At 35.9% G+C, this 27,095-nt stretch overlaps 1 protein-coding gene across 1 annotated transcript in view; it reads right to left on the bottom strand.

Moving 5' to 3' along the window:
• The window catches only part of MUC6 (mucin 6, oligomeric mucus/gel-forming), a 28,299-nt gene extending 2,869 nt beyond the window's left edge, over positions 1-25,430 (bottom strand). Inside the window, exons 1-26 of the mRNA XM_014957414.1 lie at positions 25,403-25,430; positions 24,202-24,442; positions 22,485-22,611; positions 21,247-21,334; positions 20,186-20,295; positions 19,137-19,344; positions 17,673-17,795; positions 16,585-16,705; positions 15,550-15,688; positions 15,286-15,390; positions 14,866-14,938; positions 14,460-14,597; positions 13,421-13,582; positions 12,775-12,869; positions 11,994-12,126; positions 10,844-11,093; positions 8,767-8,819; positions 8,552-8,661; positions 7,656-7,807; positions 6,691-6,832; positions 6,115-6,225; positions 4,953-5,138; positions 4,256-4,495; positions 3,135-3,291; positions 2,245-2,388; positions 1,652-1,714 (exon numbers count right to left, since the gene is read on the bottom strand). Of these exons, the coding sequence (XP_014812900.1) occupies positions 1,652-1,714; positions 2,245-2,388; positions 3,135-3,291; positions 4,256-4,495; positions 4,953-5,138; positions 6,115-6,225; positions 6,691-6,832; positions 7,656-7,807; positions 8,552-8,661; positions 8,767-8,819; positions 10,844-11,093; positions 11,994-12,126; positions 12,775-12,869; positions 13,421-13,582; positions 14,460-14,597; positions 14,866-14,938; positions 15,286-15,390; positions 15,550-15,688; positions 16,585-16,705; positions 17,673-17,795; positions 19,137-19,344; positions 20,186-20,295; positions 21,247-21,334; positions 22,485-22,611; positions 24,202-24,442; positions 25,403-25,430 (3,499 nt within the window). The remainder of the gene's footprint in view (positions 1-1,651; positions 1,715-2,244; positions 2,389-3,134; positions 3,292-4,255; positions 4,496-4,952; positions 5,139-6,114; positions 6,226-6,690; positions 6,833-7,655; positions 7,808-8,551; positions 8,662-8,766; positions 8,820-10,843; positions 11,094-11,993; positions 12,127-12,774; positions 12,870-13,420; positions 13,583-14,459; positions 14,598-14,865; positions 14,939-15,285; positions 15,391-15,549; positions 15,689-16,584; positions 16,706-17,672; positions 17,796-19,136; positions 19,345-20,185; positions 20,296-21,246; positions 21,335-22,484; positions 22,612-24,201; positions 24,443-25,402) is intronic.
• Between the last annotated feature and the right edge of the window lie 1,665 nt (positions 25,431-27,095).

Below are 27,095 nucleotides of genomic sequence, written 5' to 3'. Positions count from 1 at the left end.
AATGGCATCCTGTCCTTCAGGTGTGTCTGCACCACTGCACCACTCAGCTTGTTGTCATCTGCAAATTTGCTGAGGGTGTGCTTGATCCCACTGTCCATCAGAGATAGGACAGAAGTCCTTATTCCCTAACAGAGATATTTCATTGGTGATATCTGGAAGTGCCTAAGTAAACTCAGGAAACACTGTTCTCTCAATAATTTTTTTTCTTAAGGTGTCTAACAAATATTTCTGGGGAAATTTTTGTGATAATTAAGATACCAAATTATTTGCCATCTTTGCACCTTATGTATGTGAAATTGGCAATGCTGCTATATCACACAAAAAAGGATATTTCTTGCCTCATAAACACATATCAAGATATATATCGGTGTGTAAGTACTAGTTTGGTCAACTACAGACACTGACCTGTTGAAGGTGAAGACGTTTCAGGTGTGATACTAGTGGTTTCGTGTCCTGTTGTATAAAGGTAGAACAGGTCAAGTTTGTGAATGAAAGCATATTAAAATATTCCAAGTAAGGCAAGTTTCATATGGGATTCTAGGGATTGTGTTAATTAGTGAGATATTCTTGAAAATGCTTAATATTACATATTTCAGTGGTAAACTTCACATCAAAGGACTTAATCAATGACAATCAACACATCTCATCATAATAATGAACACGAGTACGTTTTTACTACCTTTCTTACGATTTTTATGCTTAAAGGCACCTCACTTTTCAGGGATAATGGAAACATGCTTTTTGTATGTGAATGAGATCACTACCTGAGATCCTAGTTACACAGGTTAGGGTTCTGTAATGTGATAAAAATTGTCCTTGCCTTTTTTTACATCTGCAAGAAAATCCAGGCTGTGCAGATAAAGTCTATCCAAAACATTATTTAATAAGATTTTCATTAATATTTAATAAGGTTTTCATTGAAGTAAACCATATAGTAATAAACCTTAACTTAAAATAAGAAACAAAAAAATCTCTAAAAAGGTATTTGCTAAGTAGAGTCTATTAGCTAGGTCTGAGCCTATTCTGTATGTTCTCATTTTTTATGAAAGGTGTTGAATATATCTGAGACCCACGGCTCCACTGGGCCAGCTCCACATGCAGATCAGAACACCAATATACTTTCAGGAAGATCCACATTTTAAAAAATACTCACATTTACAATGGACATAACTTTTCATGTTGCTAACTATCATCAGTCAGGTTCATCCAGCCTCTGTATTATACCATTTCCTACTCTACCCTAATCCTTTTAATTTGTTCTTTTCATTCCTATATTTACCAACTCAAGTTTTACATACTAGCAGTACAGTAATAGGTTTATTTTGAAGGGGAGTTATGTTTGGATGAACACTATTATTATCATAGAACCATAGAATAGTTTGTGTTGAAAGGGACCTTTCAAAGTCCAACCTTCCCGCAATGAGCAGGGACATCTTCCACTAGAGCAGGTTGCTCAGAGCCCCATCCAGCCTGACCTTGAATGTTTCCAGGGATGAGGCATGTACCACCTCTCTGGGCAATCTCTTCCAGTGTTTCACTATTAATTGAGAGGTACCAGGAAAAATACCTTACTTGAGAATATGCAAATGTTTTAGTATTTTTTCCCCAGTTACTGAAGAGAAAGAAAATGAATATGTAGGTTGCTGCTTACCACATGGCATGCATCTTTCCATCTCATGGTCAAAGTATTCATCATGAGAGCAGTTGTAACAGCCTAAAAAAAGGGGAAGAGAAGTTTGTTTTATATTTCTCACAGAACACCATTTAACTTATATTATTTATAATCTAATATCTTACATTTCTACATTTCTGTTCTTAAAAAATTGTATTGATTGCAACATCATCTATTCAAGCAAGTGTTTCCAACGTCATTCTCAGAAGAAGGGTCTGCCTATGTAGTGGTTTTTTTTTGGCTTCTCCAACTATATTCATTTGCCTAATAAGAATATTAACTGGTCTCTCCATGTGTTTTCTTACCTAATATAGCATATTCTTTTGATTTGGTGCAAGTCAGAAAATTTCTCCTCAAGATAGGCTGAGCACAATATAAAGCTAAATGTAGTACAGGTACGGAATTGATTATATATTTAAAGCAGCAGTATAAGGTAAAGATCAGCAAAACTGCTTCAAAAATAGCATAATTTAGAATACCATTATTTTACTGCAGTAAGACTGATTTTAAAACAGCATTGAAAATAATTACTATGCTACTGTTTCCTGGTTTACAGTAGTATAGCTTGTTACCTTCAATGTTGACATATTTGTAGTTTTGATTTGGACAATTACAAGGCCTGTAATGCCAGGTGCAGTTGTTATTGTTGTAGCCATAGGAATAAGCAGCACCACTTCCTGTTTTTTTGTGAGAATTGTAATACTCACAGTAGACAGCTGAAAAAGGTAAAAGCAAGAGAGAAATGAGAATTTTTCAAATTAATGGCATACTATTTTCAAAGCACTAAAGGGAAGACAAAATTAATAAACAGTTTGAAGCTATTAGCTTCTGATGTAAATTGAAATTTAAGTTCCAGTGAAGTCAGTTTCCTTTTTGCAAATGCACTATGCAGGCATTTCCACAACTTTTAATGCATAATGTAGTGAAACGTTGAAAAGAAACCATCAAATCTGACAATTCTAGCATTGATTTACAACGCATCCTCTTTTTTCCTCCGTATATGGTGTTCTGTAACACCTTGATATGTTTTTCCCGTTTTACTGTGTTCTAGCCAACACAGCTGTCTCTATTTCCTTGACATCCACACAGAAGGTGATTTAACCATAAATAAGATTTTAAAATAAAACGTGGTTTTTTTACAGCTTCATACTTCCTCTGCTGACAAACAGCTCGCTATACAGCGGTAGCAGAAGATACAGTTTGCCTTCTGTGACAACAATGTTTTCTCTCTCATTATTCTGTGGTAAAAAGAGATATAGTAGTTTGGTTTATTTAGCACAAATGAAAACTGCAGATTTCATACCCCAGGTGACTGAAGCCAATGATTCTTCCATAAACAAAATGTACTTTAGGGGGTGCTTTTTAAGCAATTACCTATGTTGCCATATTAATAATACTCACAGTAACAATAATAATTTCTGTTAAGAGAGCTTCTGTTTAAAGAGAGCTTAAAGAAACTTACGGCAGAACTCAGGGGTCCTCCAGTCAATGCAGATACCTTTATCTAAGCATGCCATGGCATATACTGCAATGGCATCACACATACATTCACAGTCCCCTCCAATGTCACAACCACAAGAGTCTCGAACGCAGGCCTCATAATAGGGCATACGATTCACCTGCATTGCAAAAAGAAGTAATGAATTTTCCAGGATTCTTTTGTGCCTAGTTGTTGGGAAGGTGCTTTTCCCTGGGCTAAACAATGCGTGTTCCGTTAAGGGAGAGTAACTAGTATTTCCTCTGAACGTTTGTCAAAGCAATTGCAGTCCCACTTCATACAAATCCTTTTAGCAAGAGCATAGGTGTCTCCACATCCAGAATAGAAACTGATGACGTTTTGCCAGATACGTATTTCTAAATTCATACTAGTCCTGAACATATTATGTACAATCAGCTAAAAAAAATGCAACCCCCCACATTCATTCAGGCACAAATGTCTAAGTTTGTTAGCCATACACCATCCATGGATATGCATGAGCACTGCAACATTATCCACATTTCCCACTTGTTTTTACCTCCTGAAAATGATATTTTCCTTCAGAAGGCCTGGTTCTGATGAACCTTGTGATATTTTCATTTCAACAAAGTGGGCAATTTAAAACAAATAGGGGGGTTGATGATATCTTGCTCTTGGGGTGACCTGCATCTTCTAAGTAATGCTATTGATCTGCTGATGAGAAAAAGTGTTTTCAGGCTTTCCTTAAGTTTGGTTTTCTAACAAAAGTTGAATGGTTTCAAAAGAGTAAACAGAACAATGATCAGTAACACACATCCTCAAAAGGCTGACTAATTTCTAATACCTTTTCACTCTGAAATTTTTAACTTGTCAGTTAATGCCATACTTAGCTTTTGTGCTTACAACAGGGCTGGTGAAGTACAAATAGGAAAGGATGAAGATTAACATAAATGAGAGCCACAAAAAATTTATATATATACTTTATAAAACCACAGCCATAAAACATTATCTATATATATATTATTAAAGCATTTTGGGGAACAGAGAAAGGAAGTTTTGGAATATGAGTATCTCAACACACTACAAGTTGTGCCTATAAATAAAAAGAAAGCCAAACCATTTTTTACCTTATTGTGACAGGCAGAAAAGACTTCGCTGTTGATGACAGAACACGTCTTTTCTGCCCATGCTTTACGATAAGGGTTCTTGCTACAGGGATCCACTACAAAGTAGACATCCCCACAGAGAGGATTCTCTTTCCAAGAATTGACAAATTCCAATTCATTTGATGCCACGTATTTGCTTCGAGTTTCAAAATCATCCTTCATATTGCCATTATAGTTCCCACACAAACCACATATAGTTTCCTATATTAAATGAAAGCAGCAATGTCAATTCAGCATCTTACAATTACGTGCTTTCCTTTTCAATTACTGACAGTTTCCTGTGCTTTCGTAGTGAATGTGATCTACAAGTACTCTCTCATACATTCTTAGCATCTTGTGTGTGAGGTTCTGTTCATCAGTGAATGACTGTATTTCTCCTCTAAACTGTAAACTGTTGTCATTTAGAGATCAAATTCAACCATGCAGTTGTATAAAATACAAGCACTTAGCTGAAAAATTTCCCAATGCAGTAGGATAATCACTTAAAAATCAGCCTCTAGTGAAGATATCTGCCTTTTTGGAGACAATGATGAAAATGAATTACTAGTAGCATCTCTGAAAAACCTTTGCCATCATATAGAGTCAAGGCAACTGTCATCAAATGTGCAGTTCAATCTGAATTGAAGGACAGTTTACTGAGGAAGTTACTCTGCAATACCTGTGTTTCTCTTGAGATCTTGATGAAGAAGTTCATGTGCTTATTCCAGATAAGGGTCATGTTGTATTTTCTGGGGATAATGATATCAAACATCAGGTGAAGGGCATTCTTTTTCACATCATACCGTACTCCAGGGTTTTTTCCAGAAATAGTGAAGGTTTCATCTCTCAGTATGAATGTCAAATTCTGGAATAAAATATATCTGGATGTTATAACATAGCAAGTTTCAGTATTTTCCTTAGCCTGTGTCACATTGAGTTTGATCAGATGCTGTGCTACTACAGCCTGTATTGATATTCCCGCTTATTTTTAAAGAGTCATGGCAGTGAGGTGAAGTCCCTGGAGACTGGAAAAAGGGAAACATTACACCCATTTGTAAAAAAGGTAAAAAAAAGAACAAGGAGGTGATTCAAGACAGACGGTATCCAGTAGCCAACGGCAAGTCCTGCCTGATCAACCATGGTTGGATCCTAAGCAAACAAATTGTTTCACCCTGGCACTGACTAATTGAAACTGCCAGTATTTAGTCAGTAACGTGGCAAATGTGTACTGCCTGTAGTGACTGCTCCTTGGGATGAAATCTCATCTGTTCATACTCTTCTCTCTGTCAAATAATGAAGGACTCTAAGATGATCTGATACCATTGGGTGTTACTGTCCCATTGAACTGAGAACAGTGAAACTTATCCAGTTCTGGAAGCTGTCATGCATCAGTGGAAATGAGGTAACTGCTCATTGTTGAAGATTTATGGATATATCTCAGGTAAGTTCTGGATATATTTTGAATTGTAGATATTATCTGGACTTCGGAAAGATTTTGCTAATCCTCCATGATGAGAATTCCTCAATTTTATACTATTGTTTTCCTAACTTTGCAGGGGGGGCAAATTGGTATATTTTGACTGAGCAATTCAATTCCGAGTCAGTAAACTTCAAAATTTTATGGCTTCTACATAGGCAAGAAGTTTGGGCACTGAAACACTGACATGAGAATTGGAAAAAACCAACTGATGGCAATTCCTACTAAAACTGAAGCTCCGGTTTAACACATAATTTCACTTACAAGATGTCACTTCAAAGACACAGCTAAAACTTCCAAAAGGGAAGCAAACGTGGGCTGAAAACAGCTTCTCAGCTGGATAACAACAGGATGAAGATCTTACCCCAAGGTAAATGCTGATGGATCTGGAGCATGTAACTCCTGATTTCCCGCAGATGACATTCTCAGTAACAATTTTGAAAGAGGAAACAGGTGTATTAACACTGCAGCCATCCTAAATAAAGAACCAAAACAAACCATGAAAAGACCCAATGGGCTTTATGTCTGGAGTCTTCCAACTTAAAACATAAATGCATAAAAAGGTAAAGAAAGCTTAAACATGTCATGACTTAGATTCTGCCTGTTTTGGGAGGTGATGACCTCTGATTTGGTAGTCAAACTGACATCACTTCCCTAAAAGACATAGTTGATTGGTACAGAATACACAGAATGACTATTTAAACACATTATTAAATCTAAAATTGGTTGTAATTGCATGAAAAAAACTGTGTTTTGAGAAGTATTTTAATCTTATGTATTGAAATAAGCAGAAAATATAAAAGCACATTAAGTATTTGTAAAGATTCAAAGTGCTCTATTGGTTATAGAGGTATCCCGGGATATATTTCAGTAGCCATGTAAATAAAGCTATTTCTTAATGCTAAGATAATTTCAAAATAAGCAGTAAAAGGCAGATTACCATAGCTAATATGTATTCACAGTTGCCATCAAACACAAAACGCTGTCCATCAAAAGTAGTGATGTGGCCTTCTCCATACAGATTACACGTCGAGGAACACTTTGATTTCTGAACACATTTCCATTTGCCTTTTGTGCAAGTGCTGAGAGTGAGAAGAGAAATCATATCCAGATTCCAAAGAAATGCCACCTTAATCTACCTCTTTTTATATACATGCACTTGTGCAGATAAAATATTCATTGAATTGACTTGTGTACATTGTGACCAAGTTACAATTAATGTAAGGACCATAAATGTAAGGACCATAACTAAAGCTTATGGAGACCAAGTTACAATTAATGTAAGGACCATAACTAAAGCTTATGGGCTGCCTAGAAAATTAATTAATGATAAAGAAAAATCTTAAGTTATTTTTGCTTTCTTTTTTAATGACAGAAAGAATATAAAGCTCCTTTATTTATACTTTTAATGAGAACATATGTCACTGTTCTGTGTAGTCCGGGTGGTGGTGGTGTTTTTTTAATGCTAGATTAGTAACTGAAAAAGGAATAAAGTACTTTGAGAATGCTGCTAAAGAGATGGAAACAATATTTTGGAGGCGGGGGGGAGAGGGAGGAGGAATTGCTTTTATCTACAGAAAAGAAGGTTGTACCCTCATCTTTGTTTAGGTGAAGCTGTTAATCCTTGAATTTATATTGTTTACTGTTACAGACTTTACTGGATGCCCTTATTCCTGGATATGCATATGACAGAAATTATCCCTTAAGCCAGTACCATGGCTCTTTTATCTATACATACCTATTGCCAAATGTTAAGCTTCTCTTTATTACCTCAGTGCTTTGTCAATGTATTCCTTCCATTCAGCTGTTGCCGTTTCCAGCTCTCCTGTCAACTAAATGCTTTTGTAATGTAGTTGTACAGTTCAGTGAACTAGAGGTTCCACAACGGAAAACTGTGATTCTTACCAGATCTCACATTCAGTTTGGATTTGTTCACCTTTTCCATAAGCAAGACCACCATATTCACATGGACAGTCCTCAGCTGGAACACACCTGCCATCGAGATTTTCATATAGCCCATCAGCACAGACACAGCCTGATTCACATTTAGTGGGTATCTGGTAAAGATCAACAGGTTGCAAAAGGAAAAGAAACGTGAGATGCATTTTAACTTGCACGTGGATGGTGTCAAGAGTGAACCTGTGCTAAGTTCTCGTTTTGATTTGATTTCAATTTCGTGATTTTCTTTGTATTAATATACTAGTCAATTGAACTAGTTTCACTGAAGTTGTAAGATACAACTGTTGTGTGAGGTATTAAACATGCTCAAAGATTCAAAAATTTATCTTTCGTTGCTACCAATCCTTCAGACAAAGTACTACAGAAGTTTCTTTATATCAAGGAAGCTTATTATAATTCTTCCCATTAGTCTGTTTCCTTAATACAAAGGCATAAGATAAACATATCAGGACAGACCAGAAGTCCACCAAGTCTGAGTCTCCTGTTCTATTGGTTTCCAGTGACATGCAGCTTATGGAGTACCTGAGCCAGAGATGATAGCCGTGTAGTTAAGAACCTTTAACGGATTTTTATTCTATTTTATTTTTAGTCTATTCTATTTTATTTTATTTATTGAATTTAATTCATTAATTAATGCAGTTCAATTCCTTTAATCACTCATTGAATATATGTAAATTTTTAGTGTCCACAGTCTGTGCAAAGAAATTGGATGTTTAACTGTATGACATTAAAAGACATATCTCCTTTCACTTTACTAGAAAGAACGTAGTGAAGATCTAAGTAACAACTAAACCATTCTTCCTCTCTCAAGAGGGTTAATATCCCAGAGCTGCGAAACTCACACATTCAATTCCAGTAGCCAACATCTGGCAGGTAGGGGCACATGCAGCTCCATATTTGTTTTCTAAAGCGTCAGAACACGATATATATTTCTTAGGAGCTTTGCAGCTTTCTAGGCAAAAGGAGGAAAACCAAACAATGGAGACATTATGAATTAGCAATTTTACAACATAGGGGAAAAGAATATGTTTCTAAGTAAACCATATCAGACCCATACCTGCAGGGTTTTGAGGTTTGCCTGTGCAACTTAGCCTCCCATTAACGCAGTAGCTAGAGGGGGAAAGAAAAAAAAAGGAATTTCAATGCAATTCTCTCCTAAGAAAGAAATTTTTTTTTTTTTTTTGCAAAATGTCTTCATGTTTCTCACCATTGCAAATATTTTATTTATGTTACTAGTTCCTCCCTGATGTAATTTAAGAAGGTAGAATATACTTTAAAAAAGGTAAAACATATTTTAGAAGGTAGAATCTCTCACGAGGTAAGAGTAAAGACCTGTAAAAAGGTCTACAAGGCCTTGTGAAACCAGACACTTGGTATAAACAATAAATGCCTTAATAATTAATATATCCTTGAAGAAGAACTAAAAGCTGATAATATGGAACATCCCACCACAAAAACGGCTGAAAACCAGACAGCTTCACATATTTTAGAAGGTAGAATCTCTCACGAGGTAAGAGTAAAGACCTGTAAAAAGGTCTACAAGGCCTTGTGAAACCAGACACTTGGTATAAACAATAAATGCCTTAATAATTAATATATCCTTGAAGAAGAACTAAAAGCTGATAATATGGAACATCCCACCACAAAAACGGCTGAAAACCAGACAGCTTCTGGATAAGGCATAAAGTCAACAAAAATTTGCAGTAACTGGGGAAAAGGTAAAGGTGGCAGTGGGAGATTGTGACCACCAACTCAAGACCAAATTGGACTACCCGCCACCTCCTCCTGCCCTGGTGCTGGAGCATGCGCACATTAATTAAAAGACCCTGTAACTTTAAATGAAAATGAGAGACCTTACTAACCAACAGAAATTGTTAAGATAAGGTACTAACCAATAATTACAATTAAGGGCATGTATTTCTGTGTTTTGAACTGTATAAATATTCCTAAGAGTTTTCAGGCCGTGGCGCTAGCTGCGTGGATTACCACCTAGCACCCATCTTTGCAGAAATGAAATAAATAGATAATCCCTCTACTCTGTGTGTATATTGATGGCTGCACAGTGGTAAACAACCTCACTTTGGGACAACGTTGCCATCCTTTAAAATGGAATGTGAATCAACTTGCCTCTCTTTACTTTTTGTAGTACACAGCAGTAACATTGGTTTTGAAAGTGACCATTATGGTCACGTGTCAAGTCAATCTTGAGGTTTGTATATAGTTCTCCAGATGCTGTTGACAATCTCCTCCTAGGAATAATCAGATCTTACCTATTTCTAATTTTTTCCTTAACATTTCCAAGCTTAAGGTAAGTCAAATGCTTTTCATTCATTTAAGAATATTTGTATTTTAGGAAAGGGCAAAAAGGATGTCTTAAAAATTAACCTTTGCTATTAAAAGCGAAGGAGACTCTACTGATTTTGGCTGGAATGGCAGTGATTTTCTTTGTAGCAGGTCGATAGTGCTATGTTTTGGGTTTGTGACCAAAACAGTGGTGATAACATGATGTTGTTTTAGCTGTTGCTGAACAATGTCAAGGCTGTCTCTGCTTCTCATACTGGCCCTCCCTGTAAGCTGAGAGTGCACAAGAAGCTGGGAGGGAACACAGCCAGTACAGCTGACCCATAGCAACCAAAGAGATATTCCATACTATACAACACCATGCTCAGCAATAAAAGCTCAGGTAAAGAAGGAAGAAGAAGGGATGTTTGGAGTTATGGTGCTTGTCCTCCCAAGTAACCATTATGCACGGTGAAGTCATGCTTTCCTGGAAATGTCTAAACATATGCCTGCTGAAGGGATGTAGTGAATTAATTCCTTACTTAGCTTTGATTGTGCTTGCCACTTTGCTTGTTAAATAAGCTCTTTTTGCTTATTAATGTATTTGACAGTCTTATATATATTATATATATTATAACAGTTATATATTTTATATATATAATAACTGTCTTTATCTCAACACACAGTTTTTCTTGCTTTTGCCCTTCTGATTGCCTTCTGCATCTGGCTGAAGGGGAGTGAGCAAGTAGCTGTGTAGTGCTTAACTGCTTACTGCCGTTAAGCCCCAAGAGAGACACATGAAGACCCCTTGTCTCCATTTTCAGTTTGTTAATCTTTAAATTTGACACACTTACCAGGTAATCCCACTAGTTATTGTCGATTGGTCAGGTAAGATATACTTTCTATCTTCTAAATAGCAGGGACAATGAGATTTACGAACGCACTCGTTCTTGTGGTTCAAGTACATCCCTTCAGGACAATGGCAGCCTTCAATAGGGATGTCAGTTGGATGACATTCCAGGGCTCGGTTGGAGAGGGACAAGCATGTCCTGTCACATGCCTGAGTGTTGTAACTGAATGTTTGATTGCCAGTACAAGTAATGCCTGTAAAACAAGACAAGAGTGTATGTTAAACTTATTTACTCTTCCTTGGGAAAGGTAACTGCTCATAATGTGCTGCATATATTGTGTCACCAGCTTCAGTGCTTACTGCTTTCTATTGCCTGTCTTCCTGTGGATGTGGAGCTCTAGCAAAAGATATTGAAGAGCAGGACTTAAGACCAACCATGTAGCTGTTTGGAAGTTCTATGAAGGTTAAATATCTTATTGCTTCTTTGTGTACCTTGGAATAAAATAATGCAAATAGAAGCTTTGCAGAAATAACAAAGTATCTTCGAGTAACTATGAAACCTGTGCCTGTGTCTAAATTGCATAATAGCAAAATCACACCTGCAACCAGAGTTTTTCTAGGTCTTTTTCATCTTACAGTACAGTATAGTTTTATTTGTCTATTCCATCACTTAATTATCAAGTCCTGGAAGCATCCACATGCTCACCTTAAAGCACCTGAGTGTTCTTTTTCATGTAGTCTTAAAATAACAATCCTTTTCTGAAGCAGACTACAAAGGCATTCAGAGGTTGGATATCTGTTATCCCATTTCTGCTTTCCTCTTCTTTATGTTCACTACTTTCCTCATTACTCTTAAGATAATTTGGACACTGTGTAGAATACTGCGTTACTATTTATATTTTTTGTTGTGTTACGATGCATCTGTGAAGTCAACAAATTCCAGGAATATGGGTTTTATACCTGGTCGTTGGTCTACCTAAACAATAAGTAGTTATTTTCTAATGACTGACAAGTAGTTTTAAAATATGTTCTTGCTCTTACTGAGTTTTGTCACAGGTGAATCAAACGTGGCCATATTCTAAATAGAACCAGATAGAATTGTATGCAAGCATTCATCTGATGGCAGGCTATTAGGAGTTGGTTCAGGTACTTACTACAATTGTCCATACTGTTTCTCCAGTTCTCAAGGATTAACCCCATTGAACTGCATGCTCGTGCATATGATCCCAGAGCAGAACAAATATAAGGAAAGGTCTCTTCATAATTACAGGCTTGGTAGATACATCTCTGAAACCCAAGACACAGAGAGCACTCTGTTATTGGGGAGCAGACATTTGGAAGTGCTAAACCCTGGAGGTATTTAAAAGACATGTAGATGTGCTGCTGATGGGCACGGTTTAGTGGTGGGCTTGGCAGTATTAGGTTTATCATTGGACTTGATGATCCTAAAGTTCTGTACCAACCTAAATGATTCTATGATTCTGTGCTGAATCAGAGGTAAGTCATTCAAAATACATATAGCTGAATAGCTAAAACTGGTTTTTAGCTAAAAGACCAGATTAATTGCCTGATTGACATGAATAAAATATACTTAGTACCCCAAAATACCTTTATTTATTCACTGCTTTTCTTCTTTAATTTTCAAAATGTTTTGTGAAGATTGAAAAATATAATGAGCTTAATTATGCACTTGGGAAAATCAATACTTTGTATAGTTAAAGCTGCTGGCATGGAGAACTGCAACACAAGCAAAAATATGTTCCAATTCATAGGGATGGGACTGGTGCCTATGAACAAACAGACTTTAAGTGTAGCGAAGCTATAATTTTCAAAAGCAAACTTGTTCCTTAGCTTCCATGCATTCCTAGAATACTGTATATGAGTAAATTCTGGTCCGTATTTAGACTCCCTCTGTACACTATCATAATTTCCTACCTTGTAGAAAGGAATAGGGTTCACCACAGCATGGCATTTCTCGAACACTGTACCCTTCTTGGTAAGAATGGAGCAATGAGTCTCAGCAGATATTTCTAATGGAAGTAGATTATGTACATTAAACAGAGGAAGTCAGGAAAAAGAAATGAAAAAATGAAAAAGAAATGAAAAAAACTCTGGAACTGAAAAAAACTAATGGAACAAAAGGACAATTTAGCTTGTTAGCTTGCAGACTATACTTTTGTACTTTTGTTCAATCAGCTCTGTAGAGCCTTTTTTTTTTTTTTCTTATTTTTTTTTTTAAGACCAATATCTGTAGAGACTGGAGAACGCAAAGCCTGGATTTCATTCGCAGCACTGCTTAGCAAGTCTAACACATCCATGGACTCTGCAATTCCATTGGAAATATCACCCAAAAACTCTCATTCATCATCTCAACCCCAGATCTCTAGAATGGGATCTGGTAAGCTTTTACTAGATATGTATTCCTAGAAATCAGAAATGTCTTGTTGGTGACAGAATCTGTAACGCTCACTTGTTTCAGTCTCTGTTTCTCTCAAACTCTCTCATTTCCCTGGTATGGGCTTATGGAAGTGTCAGACAAAGCTAACTGAAGAGATCAGTTACAACAGCATCAGCTACTTACTGTTCAGTTGACTCAAAGCGCAAGGGTCAGTATCTCTCTCTAAAGCAGGATGGCAATTTCCTGCCCTCCATGAGTCTACAAACAGGGAGGCTGTCCCTTCAGTGATATCCATGCTAGTCATGAAGTCATCTGTAGTGTCTCCATTGTAATTGCCACACAAACCTAGTAACATCAGTAATACAAGGGATGGCTAAAAATTAAAGAATGTGTATACAATTATCTGTGTTTCATTCTATAATAGTGAGAAAATTGATGCAAAAATTCTACATGGAGTGTCAATGAATAGTCGAGTGGCCAGAGAATCTTGATTATGTAAACATTCAACCCCTGAGCCTATGCCTTCTCAAGTTAAGATTGTTCATGTCTATTCAATGACAAATTCATATAGTTTTCATCTTGTTTTTAGAAGCCTTTCAGAAAAAAGGTTTTTTACAATGATTTTAAATCAAGTAAAAGAGAAAGGCCTTGAAATACTTTTGCAGTTACATGTTTTCTTATGTATCTAAAATCTGTAATCACAAAGAATATACATTTAGACATTTTTAAAGGCTTAAGCCTCTCGTTATAGATTATTAGAATGGATAACATCCCTTTGTGGTTAATGTTGCTGGGCAATAAACATAAACATCTCCATCTGGTGCTTATCAGCTGACAAGCTTTTAGATTCTCAGACTCATTGTGTTTACAGTGATCGTGCACTGTGTTCAAGGAACATGTGCTCCAAGATGTAGAGACCACACAGACTGATTTGTTGCCCTTTCATTGTGTAGTGAAGAACATACTGAAAAAGGCACATGTTAAATCTTGAAGAACAGTATTATATTACACATGAAAAATGTCACCCATCTAATTTCTTTGATTAATTTTAAATTTACCAGCACAAACCAAATTCTTTGCATGTTGTTTTTCCAGTGCAGGTATTTTTGTTGTTTGTTCTTCGAATCTAGAGAAGGAAGTTAATTCCTTAAAGGATGAGTACTAAGCTTTCAAAATTACACTTCCTACATTTTCTCCTTCACATGGGGACTAGATTTCTTACCTAAAGTTTTGCCTTTGAATTGTGATCCAACTTTCACATAGGCCTGGAACACAGGTGATGTTTGAACTACAACTTCCAGCCCAAAGTCTGTAAACATTTGAATGTACATTGACGACTGCCTGAAAATAGTGACGTCTCCTAAAAGAACAAGAATATTTAGAAATAGAGGTTTTGATGCATAGGATATTGTAGAGTAATTATTTTAATGCATATATCAGTGTTCTAGCGTTCTGTCTACAAGTCTTCTCCTTCCACACAGAACTCTCCACGGAGGGAGAGACGCAGTGGGAAAGATTCTAACATTCCTCTAAAAACCTCTGCTATTGGCAATTGCAAGAGAAAAGATGCTGTGTTTGTGTAAAACAGACATTTAATGTCATTCGGAATTTATATATATTTTCTTTACCTGATTTGTAAGGTAGCCGCTTAAGTTCATCATCATCAGTAAGGAGTTCATTCTGAGAAATCACAATTTTGTCCTGTAAGAAAAGAACATGGAATCAGAAACAATTATTTGTAGTGATGGTTTTCATATGTTCTTTAACTTCATTATATTGTCAATGACCTATATGATAGGAAAGGATTGTTTCAAGCTTTTCCTCACATGTTATTCCATACTGCTTTCAGTTTTCACCTTGAAAATACTCTAACTTCCTGAGTTGATGTGGCAACTGAAATCTTTACTGTGTGCGCATGAACTGGAACATATCTTGACTATCTATACCCCATAATTTTTCAGTTCTGGCTACTGCCAATGAGTTTAAGTACTTATTTTGCCAATCTGGTTACTGAAATGCTGAATAGAACCTGTGGAGGGAATACTTACCTTTGTAGATAGGTAAATTACAGCACTAAGTGACGTCTCAGAATGAGAATAACCAGACTTTTCATATACAGCCATTAAGGTTCCATTGTGTGGCAGGTTGGAACTCTGGAGGAAAACAGTGAAAGAGGAAATCTGTGAATAACAATGATTTGTAGAATAAATGTCTATCATAGGAAGACCTCAGTTTGTGTTCCAACAGGAAACCAAAGACAGACTAAAATTTATCTATTTGATATTTTGTGCTTCTAGACTGCAGGAAATTACCTTCATAAGAACGTAAGTGCAAACCCCATGGAACCTGTATGATCTAGAATCAAATGTGGTAACAAAGGAGCCTCCTTCCAGTGAACACCTTCCAGGGCAGGGCAAGTCTTTGCAGTTCCACTGGCCCATTGTGCATTTACTGAGGAAAACAAGAAATTCTATGTAAGGTTATTTGCCTAAGGCACTATTTACCAGCAGAGGATTTGATCCTCCTATCTGGAGGTTTCACTGTAGCTGATCAACATGCAAAATTTGTTAGTGAACACAGTGTAAAACACATGTACATTCAGAACTTTCATTTCCACTGTTTTGAAACTTCTTTTCTTTATGCTCTAAAGGCTTAGCCACTTCCTAGTAGTAGAAGATGTCATTTGTATCACTTTTCTCCTTATGCTTTCAATGCTTTCATTTTCTTTGTCTATCAGTTGAAGTTCTTCATCTTAATTCAAAGTTGCTGAACTCTTGTATAGTTTGCCAGTAAACTTTCCTAAATTGATGAATCATAAAAAGCGCATTCATTGTTGCAAATCTGAGCATCAAATTCCATTATTTATCCTTTATTTTATTTATTAGAACTATGATAGCAAAAGAAGTAACACACACAAAAATTATTTCCCAAAAAGGGAAAAATGTCCAAATTTACAAAAATATTGTTTTATGTAATTATTTTCTGTTGCAAAACAGAAATTCAGTTTTAAGTGCTGATTTGGTGATCAGAAATGCTGAGATTGCCAGAAAGAAATTGTAAATACTGAATATTTGTTTTGTACTAATTTTACCTCCACTTTCACAGAGGAGATAAAAATGTTACTGTTTTGTGTGGCCTGAAGAAGCATTTATATTTGTACAGATTAATCAGGAAATGAGACATGTACATCTTCAGTTACAAATGTATGATTTGTGGCACTTAAAGAATGTGGTCTCAGAGATGGTATGACACATTTGCAGCTGCCTCCCGAAAAGTTAGGCTATATTTTCCAATCAGTTGGTCAGGATACTCTCCATCCTCCCATGAAAGTACCTGTTGCCACTCACCAGGTCCGACATGCTGCTTTCATTGTCTCACCAGGAGCGTATGTTTTCCCATTCAGTGTACATGGACACTGTTTAACGTGAACACACGTTCGATTCTTTGAGATATCATCAAGAACAGTTCCTGCCAAAGAAAATACAAAAAATAAGTACTTTTCCATATCCTTACTTAGCACTACACATATTATAGCCTGAGTGCCTTCCAAAATTAAATTGAGAAAGATATTATTGCACAGCCAGTGCCTGTACATAGAGAAACAATATGCAGGACATTTTTCTTTTAATTAAAATAAAACTGACTCTAAGTGATAACACCATTTGGCTACTTCGTAATATGAAAGTGCAGACAATTGTCTTCATTTGAAATTTGAACTTAATTTGAAATAATGGTGAGCTTGAATGTTATTTTTTCCTTTTTTTTTCTTTTTTTTTTAATGCTATGACACTAATTCAGTTGGGAATTTTGATGAATGGATACATTCTATTTCATAAACTACTAAGCCTAGCTTTAAACATGTAACTCAAAACACATTACTTTTGACTAATAGAAAATGGTGATGATGTCCACATCATAGTAACCCTGGAGGATATTTCTGTTCTGAAATGTCAAGAAACTGTGACAATGATGGTCATAATTACAATTTTTGTAGGAAGTTCATCTTGGACTAGTTTAAAGGGATTTTACAAAATATATAATATTGCAGAACTTCTCTGAGGTATGCTACCTCTTGCTGGTGCCTTGGAAGGCTAGATACCCATTTGGGATAGGAAATCAATTAAGTTCAGTCAATGTACATTATAGTACAGAACTTCAAGCTGGCAGCATAAAATTACCCCATCATATATCATGATCTTGTGAGGAAAAGGCTTTCACAGGTCTGTTCTTTCAAACAGTGACCAAGGATCTTTAAGGACCATGACAATTCAAGACTCCAGCTATATTACGTTACCTGAGAAATGGCAGTTCTAGCAGCACAATGCCCTGAAATGCACTGCTAGTTCATTATTAAGAAGTCTATTCCACTTGACTGGACACATGCCAAAAACATTTGTATGGGCCATTTAGGATATGATGAATACAGAAACTATACCTTCTGGACAAAAGCAACCATAGGTACAGTGACTGGAACAGCTGTACTCTGGGTTGGAACAGGTTTTAACACATGGAGAACCACATTCCTCATAGATTTGGTTAGCAGAACATTTTCCCACAGCTGCAACAAACAGTGAAAGTGTTAAGTGTAAACATAGAAGAATTTCTCATCTACTACCTAGGGTGGAGAAGATGATGTGGTTTCTGGCTCTAACATTCTCTTATCGTGCCTTAGTACTGAGTTCATCATCTGAGTATTCATCATTACCATCATATTCACTCTAGCTTGTATTAATTTTTCATGCCCTATTTAATAGAAACTCCTTTCAGAAGCTTGAAGAATGTCAAACAGGCTATGTTGTAGCCTAATAAACTACCACAAATCAGATTTGCTGTAATACTTCAAGGATTTAAAGAATATAACTATGTTCTGTATAGTTACTGCTTCTCAGACATTATCTGCCTTTCAGGTTTTATCTACCTAGCAATTCTAACATAATAAAACATGTGCTGAGTTCTATATGTGATAAATTCAAGCAGAGATTTTTCCTTACCCGGAACAGTAAAAACAAGTGAGGTAAGGAAATAAAATTAGTTAGAGATAAAGCAGACAAAGAAACAATAAAGATTAAAAGGTTGATTACCCTTGTATATTTGGCTTTTTTTTGCAAGTTCTTAGATTCTCAGCTTTGGCTTTTTGGGTAACAAGGGTTACTGTCCTTTTTTTTTTTTAAAAAAAAAAAGCTTTGCCTTTTATTGCTTTATTACCAGTCATAGCAATGGTCTACTGGTGACATGAAAACTGCTATCTCTGGGAGAAAACCAGGCTATTATTTTACTGCGACTAGTAAGAATTATTGTACAGGTCTGTGAATGCACATAGTGTCTTACTAATATTTATATGAATCTATAAAATGCCACGAGGAGTCTACAATTTTGAAGGATTAAAACCAATTGCAGACTAAAGAATAAAATGGGTTATCAGTTTATGTAAGACAGACAACCTTGGAGGACAGGAAAAGTTATTTTAGAAAGAAATGCAATTTTAAAGTGTTGAGAATAATAATGGAGCTTAATAGGGAACATTTTCAGTAGGTATGAAGAGAGAATGAAAGAAAACTCAATGCTAAATATGAAACAAAAAATTAATAGTAGCACCAGTATGTGAAGATCAAGAGCAGAACAGAAGAATACGACACCAGAGTTTCTCTTTTTAATAGTCACTGATCAAGGTGTAGGAGCTACATTTCATGCTTCCTCCTTCTCCGTTGAGGTTTCCATGCTCTCCTTAATGCTTTACCGACGACCACTGTTGTTTTCTTAAGAAAATACTTTGTTTGATTCAAGATAACAGAGAATTTTCTATAAGTTGATTTAAATTCCAGTTAAACATCATTATACATCTGCGTAAGATATAGCAAGGTTAAGTACCATCTCCTATGAATAAAACATTTGAACTTACAGCAAAAGTTTTCAGTTCTCCAGTTGAACACCATTTGATGGGACATAGCACATTGCCTTGAATATTCTGACAGCGTAGAGCAAGTGCAATTGTGTTGTCCTGGTTCACTGCAGTCCTGCATATCAAGCTGGCAACGAATGACAAATCCATCCTTTGGCACACTGCATGTTGGTGATACCAAATTAAGTAGCTGAGAGCAGATCATGGCCTAGATAAAAAGACAAAGAAAATTGTTCCTAGTAGTGTTTCCGCCATGTGACAACCACAATATAGTATCACTGCTAGTTACGATTTTCTTGTTGGTTTGTTTGCTCTTTACTGTTACAGCTTAGTAGTATGTATTTTACTTAAAATGCATAAGAAAATCATGAATAGAAGGGAATATAAATCCATTGTAGAACAGAAAGATCTTGATATGTTGAATTAGTTCCACTTCTCATTAAGTTGAAAATCAATCCCCCTAAAAATGGCTGAAAACACTCCAGACAGGGAGTATGTTGTCTCATGGAGATTCAGTTCCAGGACAAACATCCACGATGTGAAGAGAGCAACATTCATTCCCCTTTGAGCAAGTGTTTGATAGGTTTTTATCACCTAGCACCTTGACTACTGTAGTATAAAGTCTCAAAGAGAAACAATGTAAAAAGATAAAACCTCTCAGCCAACAGAAGTTCTCCACCAGATCAAAGTAATTTTTCGGTGTGAATACCAGTAATATTTGGAACCCTCTTTTCAGAAAAGTATCTTCCTCACAGGACCCACAGAAACTCCTGTTCTTTATTCCTGCTTTTTTTGTTAAAGAGATAGCATAAAACTAGTGTTTCTCTGTTTTTCTCTTCTGGGAAAAGATCTGCCCAAGAGATACTCAAACCTAATAGTTTAATGCAAAGAACTCTTGTTCTTTCTTGTATCATGCTATAAAAAATTTTACTTTTTCCATTTTCATGACAGTAATTTTTATGAAAACACTGTCTTTCTGTTGTTGGTTTCTATCTGTCTTTCCACATCTGTTAAGAATAATGCTGCAGAAAAGTCAAGATCTTTCTTACGTATTTTTCATGAGGAACAGGGGAAACTGGTATCTCCTCAGACAGGCAGATCTCTGATGGATCATCCATTTTTTGTAATGCAGCAAATTTATAGGTATCCAGCAATTTACCTGTAAATTGAAGGGTTATAATTTGTCAGGAAAAAGACATCATGGATTTCTTTAATTGTTGCAGTGATGTAGCAAAACTCAGATTCTACTCTTTGTGAAATATCCTACTGATTAATCTTCCTGATGATAACAATTACCTCTTTTGCCCTTTACCTGGGCGTCTATTCAGTAAAGCATACTTTTATCGCCTTGATCATTTCTCCAAGCTATTTCCTAATCTACCACTTCTACTACCTTACATGATACCAGCTGCTACTGTTTATCTGCCAGCTGCATTATCTTTTGCCAACTGCTAATTCATGCCTCTTCTCCTCACCCTGCATTTTTATATTTTCCCCTACATGTGGGCTTAAACTCATTCCCATTGTGGAGTGGTCTTCGCATACAGAGTTCCTTTAAGATTAAACCAAGCCAGAAGATGTGCTCCGAGAGCATGCGTAATGAGCTTTAACTGCTAATGGGCATTAGCTCAACAGACCAAATTACAGTAACTCTGAAGTCAACTCCCTAAACCACATATAGTCCAGGTGTCGAGTCCTCAGCACTGACTATTTTGTTCTAAAGATCCACCCTTACTGGGACATGCTACTTGTTAATATTCTTGTCTACTATGTTTTTTTTAATTATAGCCTTATTCTTTCTTATGTCTAACATAATCATTTCCCTCACCTAGACCATTCTGAAAGTTAGCTGAGAGAGTGTAATCCTTACGGCCTGTTTCTAAAATATAAGAGTCCTTATCAGTTGTCTGGGGAACCCACAATATTATAACAACAGCAAATAATAGTGTGTAGTATAATCACGTGATAGGTATACTGGTGACCCATGAAAGTGCTTTACTTAATTCTGAAACTGAGTGAGCAGCCAGAGCAATGTTAATATAGTATTAAATTTCCTACTTTGATTAAGTTTAACTAGTTCTCTTCCATCCAATATGTGCTCAGATCTTACCTTCACTCACAAATTCATTCCATTCATAACCATCATAATTTCCACACATTCCACAGGTTTTCCCCATATATTTTTTTTCAGTCAAAACCTAAAATAAAATAAAAGAAAACATTTAAAAGGATCACCCTAAGTAAAATTATCTATACAGCATTACCTTTCTCAAACAAATTCAGTTCAAGAATCCAATTAAAGGTGATCCTTCTCATTAATTTCAGTGACATGACCGGAAGAAAAGTTTTGGAAGCGTTAACTTCTTTTCCCAATAGACAAACAGGGAGTGTTGTGATTTTTTGATTTAATAAAAGAGTCTAAGACAGTTTCAGAGAATTAAGGGGAATAATACTCTAAGGAGCCAGAAAAAAATAGATAAGGAAATGATGCTGCTTCCTTGCTCATTTATTTGTTGCCAGAGCATTTTGTTCTCTTAAGGAATTGAAAGTTACAGGAAGAAAATCTGTTTTCAGAGAAAGGTTATTCAGTTATCTATTGCTCTGGAGAGTAAAAAGCTGACTACAATCAATGAATTATTATGAAAACCTTAGATCAGAGGAAATAATCTGCCTATACATAGAATATCATGTGCAACCATCACAGCAGCACGTCCTTTTATATCTGTGATAGTGAAGTTGGTAAATCTCCCAAACAGGTTATTACATAAAATCACCCTGCTTTAGCAAACTTAACAATTTACAATTAATTCAGTGTCTTTTGTGGTACTACTATCACAGGTCATGCTGAGAAAATGTATCTATCTCATCATCTAAAATATATCGGAATTTGGAGGGAAAACATGAAAAGATTCAGTAAAAGGAAAGAAACAAAGGAGCTAGTAGGAGCACCATGTTTCTGAAACCAAAAGATGCCCAGGAGAAGCATGGTAGAAATGACAAAAGTATGGCATACGCTATTAGATTCTAACAGCTTTAAACAACTTCAGCATCCCTTTAACCAAACTTTGTAGCTGCTGGAATATCCTGAGGAAAGTTTAAAATCTGTGAAAGCATCCACAAGTCTCAACATTGGTGGCTTTAGTTAACCACCAATGATGGAAATGAAAGGAACATGCAGGTACAAAAAGCAAAGTTGTTTATTTAAAGAGGAATGGATGAAGCAGGAAAAGAATAAATATCCAAGTAGTAAACACATGCAAAAAGCACCCATTAACTCTAAAGAGGTCTTGTCATTCCACTAAGTCTGTGAGAATTTTCTCTTCTACTTTATCAGAACATTTTACTAACCATGAGATAGTCATCATTGTTCCACATGACAACTAGCTCCATCTCCATCAGCTTGGCCACCAGACGGATGTTGCGTCCATAAGGTGCTATTTGAATTCCATTACTGGTGTAAGGCAACTTAATGACACTGTAATATGACGAGAAGAGAAACTGACCTTCTCATACCAATATTATGCAGGTATTAGTTATATTCTTTAGATATAATACACATACAACATGAGTAATTGCAGTAACATGAAATATACTTTTCCTTTGTAACTGTAACATTTTAATATACATTAAAATTTCTGTTGATTGGAAATCATTGTCAGCACTTTCATAAAAGAATCACCAGGAGATAATTGGATACTAATTATGCTAGTGAAAATGTTTGCACGAGATTTGGCATCTTCACTTGGTTTGGTTTCATTAGGGTATAGTCATATGTAACAATACAGTATGTGTGGTAGAACTATTGTTGATTATCCTGAAGAGCTTCTATGGACTATAGCTTGTTAATATAGGAATTATTACTAAGACTAAAAACTGACAAGGTTAGAGAAACCCAAAATGGGAATGTTGTAGCAGAATTACATTTTCATTATTGTGGCTGAATTCTAATGCTACAAACTAACAACAGTAAAGAACAAATACATTTTGCTAAGTACCCAGTAAGTATGGGATACAATCATAGACACGTTGCTTGGAAGGGACCTTCTGAAGCTGCCCAGATCAGCCTTCCACCTGAAGCAGGGCTATGTACCACACTAAAGAAGGTCAATCATGGCACTTGGTTCTTGGGAACGTAAGGACAAAAATTTTAAATGCAGATCATTGGGTTAGGCCTGTAGATTCATACAGTTTTACTGGAACATAAACTAATAAAGGAGGTTTTTATAAGTACAGTTTGCTAAATTAAGGTATAGCTGTGAGATGTCTTTTTGTCATTATGGTTATTGTACGTAGCTAAGTATAATAAGTTACAGACAATCCACAGTCAATTATTTCCAGTAGCCACATGTACTCACAGACAAAAATTCAACACTGCCTGTCTGATAAAAATGCTGAAAAATTCCATGGAGAAATGTCCTTTTATGGGAGCAATTTGTCTAGAAGAATGAATGATGCAGAACCTAAAGCTAATTCCTCAGTAACACAGATACTTTCTGGACACAGTAGTCCTTGGAATAACAGGAACAGCCAGTGCTCTCATACACAAGAACTTCTTTGTAAGGCCCTCCAATATTTCTCTGCCGGTTGTATAGTTCAAAGTTTCTCTTGTACCCTGTGTATGTGCTTTAGTACAGAGGGTTCAGAGTTATCTCCGTTTGAAATAAAATGAACTCTAAGCAAAACACAGAAATTTCAGCTAATGCCTACTAAAAGGTATAAGCCGTTTCATCCGTGCTTGTAGTACAGATATGCATAAGCAGACTGGTAGTATCTAGGGGACTGTAGTGTCAAAGTGAGAACTGTTTTAGCCTGAGAATAGTTTATTTTCCCTTTGCAATGTATACAAATGTATTCTAAGTTTGATTCAAATAACTGCAAATGAAATACTTATCTAGAGGGTGTGGATGCCTGATCAGAAGAAATAGAAGTAGAGTCCAGTTAGGTACGCTAACTTCTGTAATTTGTTAATTAATTTTTGATACAAAGTAGTTTTCTTTAGTGCAACTGCTTTATAACTCCTTGCTTTCTTTAAACAATTTTCCCCCCGCTCCTTGCAGAATCTTACCCAACACTCCTGACGGAAATGCTGCCTTTTTCAACAATGACAACAGAAGGTCCCAGCTCAATAATGATCCTTGCAATTTTTTTGTCCAGCCCACGGCGGAACTGAATGTTGAAGTCTGGGCTCGTTTCATCACATACAGTTGCAAAGATATAGTTGCAGGTCCCAGTGAAGTCATACTGGTATTTATCAAAGGTTGAAAAATGCCCTCCACCCCAGGTAGAACAGGAATCCTTGCTCAAAACTGTATAAGTGAAAGAAGAAAATGGATTTAGGTTTCCTAACAGCACATTTGTTCATTCTGATTGCCATTTCAAATATAAATATCAGCAAAAACAAGTAAGTTTCTACTTAGATTAATTATGTAAACAATATCCTAGCTTTTTTTTTTTTTTGCGTAACCTCAAAATTTTATCTCAAGTCAGGAAGTGAAACAACCCTTGAAATTAGAGAAATATTCTTATTTACTCTAAGCAGAGGAGAGGTCCCAAGCTTGCTAGCTCAGGAAACACTCTTCCATCTACTTCATGGGTAATATGAAGACTTACCTTCTTATTTCAGTCTGCTTGATCTGTTTGCAAAGGTGACAACTTGCTACTGAAGAGATCTTGAACATCTCAGGCACAACATTTACAAAGTTACCTATCTATGGCATTACTCTGTCATGATTCATTGCACAGTCTTCAAAGCCCACCTTATAAGTCCCCACTTTTTGGTTCTGGGTTTGTGTGACAAAGTTCCAGCCAGCTTTGTAAAAATATTGAATGTTTTAATCAGTATACCTTTTTAAAATGTAATCACTTTCCATCTGAATGGACAGATTTTAGGAGGTCAAAATTAATCATATTAAAAGAAATACAACTCCAGCACTTGATGTTAGATATTTCTATACCTACTTAAAGCATTTGAACAGTCCCTCTGAAGTAGAAAGAACTACTGAAGTTAGTAAAATTGTGTCTTTGGTTATGTATTTCCAGACTCAGATTGTTACTTTTAATTTTTTCATTATTTTTGCTTATGGAGTCATATGAAGCCTAGGTATCTTAGAATATTTAGAAGCACAAAGTATCAGGTAAGTTTAGCAAAGTCTACCTGCTTTAAAACCAAAATATTTTTTTACTATCAAAGAGTAATCAAATGACTGCAGAGTACTACTGGTTTCACTCAGGTCATGTAGATAATACTGTTTTCCTAGAGCTGTTACCTGTTGGCAAAAAGTACTCCTCTTCCATACTTCTGTCATGTCCTGAATGTCTGACTGGAAAATAGGAATTGGCTAATTGTTATCATTGATTCTTCACGCCCAATTCCAGCTAGTTTAATAAACTGTACTTAAGTGACACCGAACAGCAAACCCCCAGCTTTTTTAGAATGTGCCAAGGAATGATCTCCTGGGCTCTTGCACAACGGTCAGAGTGCAACAGGTGCCGCTTTCTATAAATACAGGAGTGTCTTTAGTGTAGATGTTTTCATTTAAATCTTATAAGAGAAAAACAACAAATGGGAATGTCAACAACTCAAGAAAGTTTAAAACTATATTATACATTTGCCTTTTGACTTCAGTTTTTATTAAGTGATATCTAGGGATTTTCTTTTAATTTGTTTATGTCCATGCCTTATTCTTCCTCTCATTGTAAGAACAGACAGAAGATAGAGGTGAGTTGCTGAATTATTTTTTCTTTGGCTGAATACAAGTGCTCAACTATTTTTACCATTAGGATGAATGTCATGTAGCTTTTACATGTTTATGCTAAATGGGAATTCACTTAATTCAAGGCACTCTCTGCTTCTTTTGCCTAAAAAATTGATTCTCATTATATTAAATTTGCATTTCATATAATTCTTTTTCTCCTACACCTCTGCATTTTCCCGAAACTAGATTAAGAATTGCGTGGTCAACCACTGAAATGCAGCAACTTTTTGGAATACAGAGAGTTGCTTTTTAAGAGTATACAACAGTAAAGCACAGTATTTTAATGTAAAACATTAAGATTATGGATTACTAGGAAGAATGTCTGTAAAAGAATATGATAGAAAAATTGTTCAGGCCACTAGGGCTGATATCCATATTTATTTTAGAAAGGATCTATTGAAAATTGTGTATTTTCAGAAGGGTTAATGCCTTCTATATCCTATCTTAGTAGAGGAAGAGCACATCCTGTAAAACACAGTATATCATGTTAGCATGATGACATTCATTCGTGTCATGGATGTGAAAAATGTAATGTTTAATGAATGAAATTTAAATTGAAAAGTCAGTGCCTCACATTTCTTCAGAAAAGAATATATGAAAAATTGTATTGGTTCTCAAAAAAGGTTGATGTGATTCTATGATTCTATGATGTAGCTTGGTTTTGAGTTTTTTTCCAGCAGTGACCATTAAGAGACTGCCCAAGAGTAGGGGAGTACCATCAAGTTAAACACAAAGGCTTCCTCAGATACTCTCAGTCTCCAATTATTTTCAATTGAGGGAATTTTGTGAGGCTATTGGGATTTGTCTGCTTACCCCACTTGTGCTCTGGCTTCCAAGTACTTCTACAGCCTCCTTTTGAACCAAAGTGAAATTTCTTTGTAACAGAAAATACCACAATTACTGCTGTCCAAAGTTAACATTTTAATAATGAGTTGGCATTTTAACGGCGTCCACCTTTCTAACAGTACTCTGATAGCCAGTATTTTTAGTACTTTAAAGTTATAATATGCTAATTATCTTGTGCTTTGGCATGGCACACATTTTTAGTAAGTAAGAGAGTAGTATCTCACTATCTTTTATACTTCTTAGAGTCAGAAGGACTAGCACAAATTTGCAGTAAGTAGGTGGCTGGAGTTAATTTTGCTTACAGATTTGGCACACAAGCCATTCTTAGGAGTTAAGGTGAAACTTCTGGGAAACTACC

Source organism: Calidris pugnax, unplaced genomic scaffold (assembly GCF_001431845.1).
Source record: "Calidris pugnax isolate Ruff unplaced genomic scaffold, ASM143184v1 scaffold211, whole genome shotgun sequence".
Lineage (NCBI taxonomy): Eukaryota > Metazoa > Chordata > Aves > Charadriiformes > Scolopacidae > Calidris > Calidris pugnax.
Note: the sequence above shows the minus strand (reverse complement) of the source record. Positions and strands in the feature narration are given on the sequence as shown.